Source organism: Apteryx mantelli, chromosome 23 (genome assembly GCF_036417845.1).
Source record: "Apteryx mantelli isolate bAptMan1 chromosome 23, bAptMan1.hap1, whole genome shotgun sequence".
NCBI lineage: Eukaryota > Metazoa > Chordata > Aves > Apterygiformes > Apterygidae > Apteryx > Apteryx mantelli.
In genome coordinates this window covers 6,389,677-6,402,873 of record NC_090000.1, presented here as the reverse complement: position 1 = coordinate 6,402,873, position 13,197 = coordinate 6,389,677, and the positions used below count along the sequence as shown (strand labels likewise).

The window sequence follows — 13,197 nt, the reverse complement described above, 5'->3', positions numbered from 1 at the left end:
TAAAAACCGTCCTTGTGTGAAAGCCACAGGTGGGCTGCGGAAGGGCCACGTGAGCGGAGGGCTGGAAGATGTTTTCCAGAGTCGCTGTGAACTGGCGCTGCTGAGTTTCACCCTCTCCAATCTCCTGCTAGAAAATTGAGTAAATATCTGCTGAAAACCGTTTTGCCGGGCTGACAAACAGCCGGGATTTCAGCCACTTCCCCCGTGTGCCAGGCACTCAGAGCTGCCCTCTGCTCCCCGTCCCAGTTTTTGCCTTCCCACCCTGATGCTCCCATTTAGACGTTCCTCGGCAAAGCGAAACCATGGGCTCTTGCTCTTCCTAACCCCCTTCCCTTTCCTTGAATGCGTCTGTGGTCGCAGCTTGCTCCCCGCCGGTTGCCGGCTCCCCGGGGGGCAATCCTGCCCCGGCTTCGGTCCGTGCCGCTGCTCCCCTCTGCACCGGAGTCGCGCGGCAGGGCCAGCCGTTGCCTTGCTCCCCGCTGCTGCCGGTGCCTGCCCTGTTTATGGTCTCCACCAGGAGAGGGGGGCCTTTAGCCTTGTTAGAAAGCCGGAGCAGGTTGGAGAGATGCGTTGGAGAAATATATAAATATATAGCGTGGGCATGCGCGTTTGTTTTTGCTTATTCTGTTTGTCTCCTGCCTGTTGCTCACCTAGGAAAAAGACTTTTATCTGAGTAGGAAGAAAGCTTTAAGAAGCCGAAAGGGAGATGCCGCATTTCCCCCTCGCATAGGTGCTGCTTTGCAAGCCTTTTAGCCCATATATGGCAGACTCTGCTGCTGCCGTGGTCGAAAACCAGCTCAGGAAAAAAGGCGCTCTCTTCCCCAGAGGAAGCTACAAAGCTCTCTTTCTCTTGCTGCTGAACCTTCCCAGCTGGACTCAGTTGCTGGCTCCTCTGCTGCTGGAGCAACTGAATTATTTAAAGGAATCTTGATTTCGTTTTCTCTTTGCTGTTTTCATGCGTGTGTTTATTGTCTATAGATATTTTTAAAGTCTGAAGCAATTACAGCTGTCAGAGAAGAGACGAGCTGTGACAGGCTGATTTATATGTACATTGTATGTATGCGAGAGAGAGGGAGAGGCAGAGGCAGGGAGCTAGACCAGGGATGCTGCTGGGGGTTCATTATGCAGGAGCCGGGTATATTGGATTTAAATTCCTCGGGATTTTCAAATAACACTGATGATCTCCTAACAAATGGGCCAAATCCAGCCCTTGCAAAGACTGACGCTGCTGGGCAGGAGCTGCCCCCCGTCGTAGCAGCGGAGAGTTTGGGCCTGCCTCCCCGTGCAAGCAGGTCACATTCTGCTCCAACCTTGCGCGTTTGCAGCGTGGCCAGCTGGTTTCTCTCGTGATGTAAGGTGCTGCTGGTAATCTGGGCCCAAATACCGCGTAGGAAGGTTACCTGGTTGTCCTCATTAGATTGTGGTTCTGCTGAAGGAGGAGATGGTTGTGGTTCTGCTGAAGGAGGAGGTGGTTGCTGCCCATCCAAGGAGCTGCCCTGTAGAAAGAGCGAGCTCTTGTGTGCTGAGTGTGCCGATTAGTAGGAAGGTCCTGGACAGGGGTCAGCGTGTTTCCCAGCACTGACTAGGTCTGAGCCCCGCGGAGCGCAGTGGGCCTCATCCTGCCAGGAGCGCTTGGGTGCTGCATCAGGAGAAGCAGCAGTAAGGAAAAAGCAGTGCTCTTCGTTCTTTACTGCCTTGTGCAACCTGGAAAATTTCCCAGCCTAATGTCACGTTCCCGTGCAATGAGTTTCGACCTACCGCTGGTGGTCTCACTTCTCCAAGTGAGGTTTCAGAGCCCCCTTAGGTCCAATCTGCAGGCCCAAGGGGGCTGCAGGCCACACGTTGCAAACCCCCCAGTGCTGGAGCTGCTCCGTGCAGGCAGTTACCGCTCCCCGGACAGACTGGTCAGGAGCGGAGTGAGCTGCGGAGATTAAACTCCTCCTGGCAAGAGCTGGGGGGAGCTCCTGTCCTCCTCCGGGGGAGTCGGGAGGCAGTGGGGAAATGCAAGACTGCAGGCAGCGCGTTTCCCCCGTGCTAAATTCAAAGCAGAGCCTCCAGCAAAGGAAGGAGAGGAGAGGCGTGCGAAGCAATCCCCTTTCTCATATGACCTATCAGCACGCACAATAATAATAAAGGTTTATTTGATTGAGTGTTTCCTCTGCCCGGCACAGCTCATAATGTTTTAGAGATTAAATGGCACAGTTAGTGAATTAAGCAGTAGTTTACAGGGGATTCGGAGACTCCAGGGATTAGTAACGGGCTATGGATCCTTTCACATCTAGGTCACAAGTTTGAATCCAGCTCAGGTTGGCAGTGATTAAAAAAAATATCGGGGCTGTGCAAAACTGCAGTGGGGTGAGGACTTCTAGGGAGGTTCAGGGGGTGCCCGCGTTGCGGCGGAGCCGCCGGGGACAGCGGACGGAGGAGGCCCGGTTTCCACCAGCGCTGGGCTCCTGCAGCCCTGGTGGCACCTCCAGAGGCTCAGCCCTGGCTATCGCCCCCAAGCAGAGCCCCGGTGCAGGCTCGGCACCGCAGGGTTTTAGGAGGCTAACGGGAGGGCTTGCTCAGCAGTCGCTTCAGGGCTTCGTGCTCTCAGGATGGCTCCCCGGCACCTTTTCCCGGAGTGAGATGGTGCCTGGAGAAATTAATGTGTTGAGCAGCTAGCGGAGGGAAGGAGGAATTACTAGGCATAAGCAAATGCGATATTTGTTAAATTACGAGCTGATAAAAAGTACTCGGGGACCGTGCTCGCGCCTGGGGAGGAATTCGCCACCTGCGCCGGTGCTGCGTGACTGCGAGGTGCGGGGGGACCGGGAGGGCACGCTGCCGGCTGCCTGCGCCACCGCGCCGGGGGGGAGCCTCCCGTGCCTCAGTTTCCCCTCCTGCGTGGCGGCTTGTGTGTGTGGGGGGGAGGGATGGTGCAGCGGGAGCGAACGGGCAAATGTCAGCGGTAGTTGGGTGGCGGGCTGCGTGGCGCAGGTAAGCGCACCGGAGAGCAGAGCGTGCTGCGGGCAGGGGGAGAGGGGGGGTCCCGAGGAGCGGAGCGCGGCGCGGCGGGGGTTAAAGCGGGAGCAGCCCCGCGGCCGGGTGTCCTCGGCGGCGCTGGACGTGCGAAGGCTGCGCCGAGCGAGCGAGCGAGCGGGGAGGCGAAGCGCTGGTCAGCGATGGAGCCGCTGCCATGACGACGCCGGGAAGGCGGCGTGTGCGCGCCGCGCCGCGGTGCTCGGGGCCCCCGGCGCCCGGCGCCCGGCCGTGCTGAGAGGGGCCGCCGCCGCCTCCCGCCCGCCGCTCGCCGCCCCTGCGTGCGCCCGCGGCTCCGGCCGCATCCCTGCATCCCGCCTGGACCAGCCGGCGCGGCTGGAGGAGAGGAACTGCTTGGAGACCTTTGCCTTTTCGTGCCTTTTTGGACCTGTTTGCTAGCTCACGCAGTTTTTTGGGTTTTTTGTTGCTGTTGCTGTTACTGCTTTTTTGTTTGTTTTTTCCCGGCCCCCCCCTCCCCAGCTCCGCGTGGCGGAGGGGAGCCGCGAACTCGGGACAAGCGCGCGTGTGTCGCGGGGCGGGAGCGCGGCGCAGCCGGGCGGCTCCCCCGGCGCCTCCGTGCCCAAGTGAGCCTCGGACTGCTTCCCGGGAAGAGCCGGCTCGCCCAGCGTCCAGCACCTTTGCCACTTCTCCTCCTCCTCTTCCTCCTCCCCCCGGCCCTCCCGTCCTCCTCCCTCGCCCAAGGATACTGGGGACTCCCTCCGGATGCCGCTCGGCAGGCTCAGCGCTCGCAGGCTGCCTTTCCAGGGGCTCTCCTGATCGCCGTGGAGCTCCGCGCCGCTCGCCTCCGCGCCGGCCCCGGTGGTTTTGCTCCCCCCCGTCCCCACACGCACGCACCCCCGCCCCGCTCTCCCCCCTTTTCGCTCCCGGTGGCCTTGTCGGGTGTGTTTTTTGCCTGTTGGAAAAGTCCCCGCTGCCCAGGATGGGGGTCGGTGGGTGCTTAGCCCTGCCCTGGAGGTGCCTAGTCGTCCTCTGTCTCAGGCTGCTCTTCCTTGTGCCCGCAGGAGTGCCCGTGCGCAGCGGAGATGCCGCCTTCCCCAAAGCTATGGACAACGTGACGGTGCGGCAAGGGGAGAGCGCCACGCTCAGGTAGGAGCAGGGGGCTCGGGGGGTCGGGGGTGGGGGGCGCGTCCCGGCGGCGGGGCTGGCGGGCAGCACGGGCGGCGGGGCCGGGCTGCAGGCGCGGGTGCTTTGGCTCAGCCCCGCGGGTGCCTCGGGGAAAGTTACTGGGGGGACAGAAGGGGAGCCCGGCTCCCTCGCGGCCCCCCGCGCTCGGTGCTGCGCGGACCCCCGGCAGGCTCGGCCCCCGGTGCGCGTGGTTGCTGGCAGCAGCGTTGTCGAGGTCCGGTCGCTTCCCCTCCGCAGGCTGCGGGGGCTCGGCGCGCGCTGGGGGTGAGGGGGGCATCCGCGGCACCGCGACTGGCGACACCTGGGAGATAACCCCGCTGCCCCGCGGCACCTATGCCGCCTAGCACAAATCCCTTGCCGAAGTTGTTGAGCCCCCGACGGTGGGGGGGTTTGTGCCGTTTCCGAAGGTGCCGGTGACATCCCTGCGGGGATGGGGGGGAGCAGGGTGCGCAGATGCTACGGCTCTGCTTTAAGCATCCCCTAGCTGGGGTGGCTGCAAAGGCGGGGGGGTCCCGCTCCCTGCCGACGCGGACTCTTTCGGAGCGGTGTGAAATGTGAGCCTGGGCATTGCACCCCGCGCTGAGATCCTCTCAGCTGCAGCCGCAAACGCTCTCTTAGGGACGTGGAGGCTGCCAAAGGAACCGTGGTTCTGATCGCTGTAACTTCTGGGACATCTTGTGCCCAGATACCCGTTCCTCTCCTTGCAGCAGATGGACTCAGTCATCCAGGAGGAGGTCCCTCGCTGCTGACAGGGATGTTTAATAGTGACATTAAAAATAAAAAAGCCTGGTTTTAATTGCAGTGCTCTGAAACAGGGCTTACAACTCCTGTCTGCTCAGGAGTGACTTTCCGCTGCCAGCACCTTGCATAGGTGACACGTTAACATCTGCGGGGCCAGATGGGTGTGGAAGGCAGGAGCTGAGCTCTCCTGCTTTGCGCCAGTGAGTGGAGCAGGGCCAAGCAAGGGCGACAACCTAGGGAAGGATCTCACCCGGCTCTCTCCTAATACGCTCTCTTTTTAAATGATGGTGGAACTTAAACTGAGGGCTCAGTTTGGCCCCTAGAAACACGAATACCCTCCCTATGTGTTTCCTGAAGCTCGGATGTGCTATTCTCAGGAGGACTCTGCTCTGGGTGGCCGTCTCTCCTTCCCTCCCTCCCTCCCTCCTCCCTGATCTTGCACCGTAGCCTGGCTGGGTGAAGGGACCTGGAAATAGGTAGATGGGGGGGAGGAAGGGGTGGCCTGGCTCTGAATTTGCCCCCCTGGGCTTGGCTAAAAGAAGGTATCTCCTCTCCTCTCTTCCATCCTTGGGCTCTCCCAAGCACCGAAAATCCCAGCTCTTGCAATGGGGATATCAAAGCCAGAGGATTTTAGATGGCTGGAGGTCCAGGCAGCAAAAGCCACAGGAGGGTGGCAGTAGCAGGGTGGTACCTGGTACCAATGGGCACCTGAGTTTTTCTCTCCAGGGTTACTGGGAGGAGAAGATATGAATTTCTCCTTGTCCGTACACAGGCACGCAGGAACAGGCGTGCCAGCGCCCGGAGAGAGACGGGCTCGTGCGCCCTGCGTGTCAGTGTTAGGATGTGCAATCTGCGCCTGCAATATTTCCCTGTGTCCTGCCCCTTGGAGTGGGCGTTCCTCTTCAAAATTGATGGCCTTGTGCTGCTGCCGGCTTGTCGCGTTAGTTCAGTAGCTGGAGAGGTGGAGGGCTGCGTTTTGCACCGGCAGTTGGGGGCTTTCTCCTTCCTTGTGGTCCAAGGCGGGAGCATTAGTCTGGCAAGCGAGCGTATTTTGCTGCCTACCTGGCTAGGTACCCTGGGGCCACACAGGCACCACACGGCTCTGTGCAGAAGCCGAAAGGGAGAAGAGCACATTGAAAATACAGATTTCCAAGAGAGGAAATCAAGGAAGCGTGAATCTTCCTGCGCGCTCCCCTCCCCGCCGGAGCTGGCTCCCAGTGTAACTATCGATCTGTTGTTTATGAGTTAACTTGTTCGGAATAGTAATGCCGCTCAGAAAGGCTCCGCCGGATCCTGTCACCGCCGTTCGCGGCCACCTCCCCGCCTTGCCTCGCCACCCAGGACCTAGGCAGCCGTCCTCCCCTTGCCCCGTAGCCCCAGCCCCGGCGGCGCGGCCCTCAGGGGCTGTGCTAGAGGGACGCGCGGGAAAAAAAGGGCCTCCTCTTTTCCCACTCATTTCCATGCATGGTCGGAGGACGGTGAGCTGCAGCCAAGGACTTGGAAGGAAACAGATGCCTCGGGAGGTTCCTTCTTGTTTTTTGCACAGCTGACAAAAGGGGAAGCAAGTTTGAAAACTTAGCAGCCGGGTCTCCGAAGCGCTCGGAAAGTCCCGTCTGTCCCCCCGTCCCGGGAGCGGGAGCGCGTCACTGCCAGAAGCGGGCTCCGGTGGGCAGTCGCTCTGCGGGGCCGGTGGCAGGGTGCCAGGGACCCGCGGTTGCCTTCGGGCAGCTGTGCCATGAGCTGCCGCCTCTGTAACGCTGCCCAAAGAGGCGCTTTCAGGCTCCGTCCCCACCGTCCCTAGGAGCAAAGTTAATTCGGTGCTGGTGAAAGGAGCCGGGCCGGCAGCTGCCGGGAGGCTGGAGGCTCCGCTTTGTCCCACGAGCCGCTATCGTTGCGAGGGTCCTGGGGCGAGCTTTGCTTATGCTGCCCCTTGCCACGTTGCTTAAACCAGCCCTCGGAGCCCAGGAGCAGCTTCGCCCCACTGCGTTGGTGTCTCCGCACTCGGTGGCCGGATGGGTTCCTGGTTGGCGTCCCGAAGGGCGTGAGGTTGAGGCTCGCCCCTTGTCCCCTCCACTGCTCCGAGCCGCCGCGCGCAGCCAGCTCGGAGCCCTGCGCAAGCCTTTGCGCGTTGGCAGGTGGGAAAGTGCTTTGGCTGGAGAGAACCGCCTGCTAATAGCAAGGTCTGAGCGGAGCGGGAGTGCTGCGTGGTTGTATTAGGTAAGACATATGCTATGGGCTTTGCCCCTAAGGGCTGGCTCAGGCCAGTTAATTACTTTGTGCTCTGATGCCCAGCTCTGACATAAATTTTAAAGGGCACAGGCTTTGCTGTGTGGCTCTTGCAGAGTTGTGTTTCACACCAGCTTGGAAGTGTGACTTCAAATATAATGGTTGGGGCTGATGCAGATCTGGGTTGCTGCTCTCAGTCTGGGGAGACGACTGGAGTTCGTGCCAGCCAAGCTTCAAAAATCACTTTTGCTGATGGATCCTGCGGGACTCATAGGGCTGAGATGAGAGGGCTCATCAGGTAGGCCCACTGCTCTGTTCTCCTTTACCTGGCCAGGATGGATTACCTGACTACAGCAAACACTACCCGTAAGAGTCAGCTTAGGACAGGAGGAACCCAGAGCTATTCAAATATTTCCTTCAATCTTGCAACGCCTGCTGGAGGGGGGATTGGGATGGTCAAGTTGCTTATCTTGCTTTTGTGTTGGTACGTTAGGTCACTATACTAGGTTCAAATCTAGGGTTAGACCTCGGGATAGAGCTAGCATCCGGGGCACGGTAGGACAGAGGACTGGATATATTCCTGGATGCTGCAAAGCATATAAGGATAGGAAAAAGAGTGTGTGGAAGTTGGGTGCAACAGCGTATCATTTGTTTTGGTCTCCGAGCTGTGGTTATTCCTGCTGTTGGGGTTATATTTAGAGCTTGGGTGTAGGACAAGATGGGTCAAAGAGCTATCTTTCTTGCTGACTCTTGTAAGCCACATCGTTAAGATGAGGCCGATCCCCTCCTCTCCCTCCGTTCCCCCCGTGTCTGCATGGCACCTGCCCTAGCCAATAATGAGAGAGTCACATTGCAGCAGACCTGATCTGAACGTCCATCCAGCGCTTGAACCGAGTCCAGGCGTTTTTTGAGACCTTTGGAGGAGTTCTCTTAGCACCAAAACAAATGGCTTGATTATGATTTCACTTTAATTGGCATCAGTCAGCACTTTCCGCTGCGAGGCTCTGATCAGCAGCGTGCACAGGCGCTTGCACGGCATCCCCCTGAATTTGCTGGTGCCCCAACCAGATGGCACGCAGACCCGACTGCAGGGCTAGGGCCGCATATCTCGCAGGCTCCTCTGTACCCTTCCCCTGCTTTTCTTGGCAGTGTGACATAGAGCCTTTATTTGCTCCCCTTTTGATTCCAACGCTGAAAGTCGAATCTGTTTTTAACATGAGTCTGATTTTTTTTTTTTTTTTTCTTTTTTAACCCTGACATTCCCCATGGTTTCCACTCAGGCTTTGAAAAGTGCTATGTACTTTACCACTAATCTCTTTGCAATGTTTCACCTAAGTCTGTTTTGCAAATTTATTTTGCCCCTGTTGTGCGTCTGAAGTAATTTTGGAGAAATGATAACTTGGCTACAAAGCAAAACAAAATCAAACATGTTTGTTTGATTTCGATAGATACAAACAGAAACCGCCTGTTTGCCAAGCAGAAGACAAGCTTTCTCAGAAATGGCTTCTGCTTTTGCTGACTCTTTTCCGACCCATCTTTTACCCCCTTTGTCTGCAGGAATTTACATTTCCATGTTATTACTGTGTAATGAAGAAAAATAGAGCTAGTTTCTGATGGATAATGCGATAGATTTGGACGTATGTTCTACCACACTTCCTTCACTTGGGTCCTTGGGGACGCTGCAAAGTGCAAGCCCTGACTCCCTCAGGTTGTTTGCAGACCTTTTGCTTGGAGGATCTGGGTTTGTTTCCTTTGCTCTCCAGCTGAGTTCCTCGCTAGCTGCGTTGTCTGGCGGCTCCTGGTAACCCCGGGAGCAGAAGTCAGCGCAAGAGGAGCCGTCTTCCCTCTCTCTTGAGGTCTTCGCGTTCGCTCACAGCAGGGCTCAGCAGCGTCTGTCACTCCTCCTCCTCCTCTTCCTTTCAAGGATGTGAACCAAGACGCGAGTGCGGGAATCTCCCTCTCTCTCCGTGCCAAGGTAGGGCTCCTCCTTCCGCCTCCCTTGCGAGTGACGGGAATTGAGTGATGGGAATTCTCCGCTGAGGTTTTGGTCAACTGATTTGTGGTTTGCAGTCAATGAGTTGAGAAATCCTGCCAGGAGGCAAGGGGGGATCGGCTCCCCAGGCGTCTACGCGCAGGGACGCCGTGCTCACGTTCCCCATCGGCCTTGGCGCTGAGCAGTGGGGGGTGGGTGGCCTTGGATGGGGGCAGGGGGCCCTGCAAGGCGTTAGGCACCAGACCGGGACGTGGTGCAAACAAAGAGAGCAAGACGGGACAGAAGCAAAGCAGAGATGAGGGCGCAGTCGATATGTGTTCATATAAATTAAAAAAAAAAAAAAAGGAGGGGGTGTCGATGATGACTGTAAAAGCTAGTTTGGTAGCTTGCGCTTCCCAGCTCTGCATCCATTTGGCTTGAGGCCCCTGAGTCCCACCGCTCCCTTAGCTGGACCGCAGCAGCCGGAGGAGCCGCAATAATGCTGGCAGAGGGGCACTGCTTTGCCATACCTCTCCTGCACGCCGCCGTCCCCGCGGGCGTCCTGAGTCACTCGCCGCTCATCGCAGTGCTCCCGTGCCCTGCCCGGCTAATTCCCCACGTGCTTGTACAACCACCGAACTCCTTGTTATCAGATCAGTATGCGTGTTCCTCTCCAGGGCTCAGCCCTATGGCGCGCTGCTCCATGAAATATTCATCTCATTCTGATGTTCCCAAAGTTCAGTACCTGATATTTTTCATCTTGCTGCAATTATTTATTTTAGAGCTTCACCCGGTAGGGCCTGAAGCTCCTGGTCGCTTCCCTTCCTGCTCCCATACCCGCTTGCCAAGTCCAAATTGGGAGGGCACGGCCCGGGCTTGCAGGTCAAGGTGCAGTTGCTCTGCTTTTGCTGGTTCTGGAGCAGTGGAGGATCCTGAGAGCGTGGGCTGTGCTCAGGTGGGAGCAGCCTCCAGGGGTCCTGTGGGCATGGGTAAGGATGGAGCTAAGCTACCGACTCATGTATTAACAGCAGAAGTTTCTTCTCCTGACTCTTTCAGAGCGCAGCACGCTCACCTCTCACCTTCGCTTCCACACCTCTCGCTTTAGATCCTGAATAGATTCAGGGATCTGGTGACTCCCCTGGATTAAGGTTAATGGGTGCACAAAAAGGGGGAGAGCGGGCCCTATGTATCCATGCCTTCACTGAGGAAACCGCTGCAGATGTGAGCAGTGCGGAGGGTTAGGGCTCTTGGCTCCTGCTGCCTTCTGCACACAGTGCCACCTCCCCCCTGCCTATTCTCCTCCTCCTGTGATTGCTGGATCCTCCTTTCCAGCGAGGATTTCCGTTGCGTGCTTTGAGATCTTCCATCAAAGGGGATGCAGAAGCCTGGCGCGTTACCTCCCAGGGTTCGAGGGGAGGCTGCGTGGAGCTTGTGAGTCGATTGCTTTGCTTGCGATGGCATGTTTTTGAAAGAGGAGTTTATTGCTAAAGTGACATGTCAGCAAATCTTAGCCACCTCTCTCCCATCTCGGAGATGGAATCAGCTTAAAGTGGAAAAAAAAATTGTCATATGCATGGATTTTTTTTCTGAGTGCAATTTCCATCTGAGATGAGACAAGCTCCTGATTGCTGTGCCAGAGGAGGGTTTCCCTTTATAGCTCTCCTGCTAGAACTGCTGCCTATAGTTCACCGTCTTCTATGGAGCTGTCTGGACTTGGGTCTCCTAGGGGTCAAGCGTGCATTTCTGGAGCTATCATCTCCATCATAAGGTTAAGATCTTCCAGCCTACCAGGTCCAGAGAGCTTTAAATCAAACAGATTTGTACCCTCCTTCTCTGGGATGGGAGGGGCTGATGAGGAAAGGAGAAAGGCAAGGAGGAAGGGAGGTCAGAGCAACCTTGCTGCTGACAAAGCTGGCCAGTGGAGGTTCTGGGCTGGCATTTTTAATTGTTAGGTTGGGGTTATGAAATGGAGGTTCGGTTCTTGGCCCTGCCATTGATGCTTCATCTGACTTTAGGTACCCTCTGATGTCCTGTAAATGTGTATATTTATCTCTGGCAATTGCGATGTTTTCTTACTCTGTCTCCTTGAGTCTCTGCTTATATTGCAATCTTATGCTGGGCTGCATCCCACTGTACGGAAAATGCTAAGAGGGTCCTACTGGGGGGCACCTCAGATGTCCAACGGTGTCCTGCTCTTGATTGGAGTTTGAAGGGGCTAGGTTGCAGTTTGAAGGGGCTACTGTGAAGCAAGGAATCGTGTGAGCATTTTTTAACTGTAGGGGACTCTTCAGGTGCCAGGGAATTGTTGCTGCTGTAGAATATGGTATATGATAATGGTATTGCAGAGCTGCTTGGTGGGTTGGTGATCATTAGGCAGGAGCTGAAGTAAAATCAGTGAACGAGGCCAGCAAAATCAGTGCCATCCCAACCTGTGGGACTACCCAACATCCAAACTCTGCTGACAAACAGCTCCCACCTTGGCCCTGAGCAAGCCTAAGCCTCGAGCCTTGAATGCCTTTGGGTGACAGTCCAAAGGGTGGAAACTGGCTGAGCCTGGCCTCATCTCTAGCTACGAGCCATCCCGCTGTGCCGTCGCGGTGCTGCCTTGCTGTGCCTTGGCAGAGTCCTCCGTGGCAGGGAGCACAGCGGTGTTTGGCATGGCTCGCTCTCCTTGCTGTGCTGTGTGATCTGACAGCTCCGTGAATGTGCTGAATGAGAGATGGGTTTGGGGAGTGGGTGTTCTTCAAGTTGCCTAAATCACTGTCTCTTGTGTTGGCTTCAGTGGAGTTACTCCAGTTTACACTGGCTGAAAATTGTCATCCTGGTCTAGCAGAGCTGTTCGTTCCTCCTTCCGCACCCACCCAGACCTGCCAGTTCTCCGTTTGCTATGTTCTAGCTCAGACACCCTTATTTTTCTTCAGGAGGAAAGGGGGGAAAAAAGGAAAGAATTAATCTACGGCCACATCAGTGGGAGAACTGGCTAATAGAAATTGTAATGAGAATACAGAGCCAAACAAACAAACAAATGGGAAAATGCAATCCCACCGATGCAATAGAGAGATTTATGCCGACAAAGGGGCTGATCCAGTGCTCATTAATGTCACCACAAGTCTTTCTCCTAACTGTAATGGACTGTGGATCAGCTTGGAAGAAAGCATTTTAGTCTTGCTACAATATGCAAACTGTTAACGCGTTGTGCATGGAATAGCAATGCAGAAAGCCCTTTCCAGCGGAAAGAACTTGCTCTTTGTTGCATGCGGCACCTTCGTAAAGTGAATGTGAAATATCTGCTGTTCTCCTTGGGTTTAGTTGTCAGACAGGCAAAGCTGTGAAGTATCTGGCTCAGAATATCCCAAACTTTGAGAATTGGGCTTAGCTGTCTGGATGCTGCAGTGTCTTCTGAAATGCCAAACATGTCCAAAATCATTAGTATATTAGGATTCTTTAGCTCACAATGAGCGGTGTTGGCTCTTCACAAGCGGCACTCGTACTGGAAAGCAGTCGTTAGTTTATATGCAAAGTGAGGAGACAGAAGAGCAGATGGATTGATATGGAAAGTCGGAAGGCAAAGTTGACTTTGCAGCTTGATTCTCCCGTGGAAAAAGCAGCGTCAGTGAGATGGAGACAAGCTCTGAAGAGCTGAGCTTGGTCTGGAGGTGGTGACACCTGTGGGGAGAGCGCAGCATAGGAAAGGACACAAGGGTCAAACAGGAGACAGGCGAGTCCGGCTCTGCATGTCAATGAGGGCAGAGTAAATAAGGAATAAAACTACCTTCCAACACGAGCAGCTGGTGAAATATCACAGTTTTTTTTTTCCCAGAGATGGGAGATTTTGACCGACTCTGCGCCTGCAACCATAAATGGCTCTGACACCTGCGTCTGTTTTATCAGACACATGCAGAGCCCCGGACATGATCCAAACATTCATTACTTTGGATTTTGGAGTCTGGGCTTTTTGTTTTGTTTTTTTTTTTTCTTTCTTTCTTTTATGGTGGGGTCATTATTTTTCCAGCTTCACATTCTCTGTTCAGCAAATCCAGTGTGTTTCTCAGGCTTGTGTTTTTTGTACATCCCTAATACCAAGCATAAGA

The 13,197-nt window shown here is 55.7% G+C and overlaps 1 protein-coding gene across 3 annotated transcripts in view; it reads left to right on the top strand.

The window, feature by feature from the left end:
* Positions 1-13,197, top strand: part of LOC106485208 (protein CEPU-1) — a 364,330-nt gene that overhangs the window by 198,282 nt on the left and 152,851 nt on the right. For 2 of the 3 annotated variants that reach the window (XM_067309994.1, XM_067309992.1), the window contains exon 1: positions 3,856-4,128. In XM_067309994.1, coding sequence (XP_067166095.1) covers positions 3,962-4,128 — 167 coding nt within the window. In that variant the 5' untranslated portion in view covers positions 3,856-3,961. Of the gene's footprint in view, positions 1-3,855; positions 4,129-13,197 lie in introns of those variants that run through there. The other variant, XM_067309993.1, reaches the window with a different exon arrangement.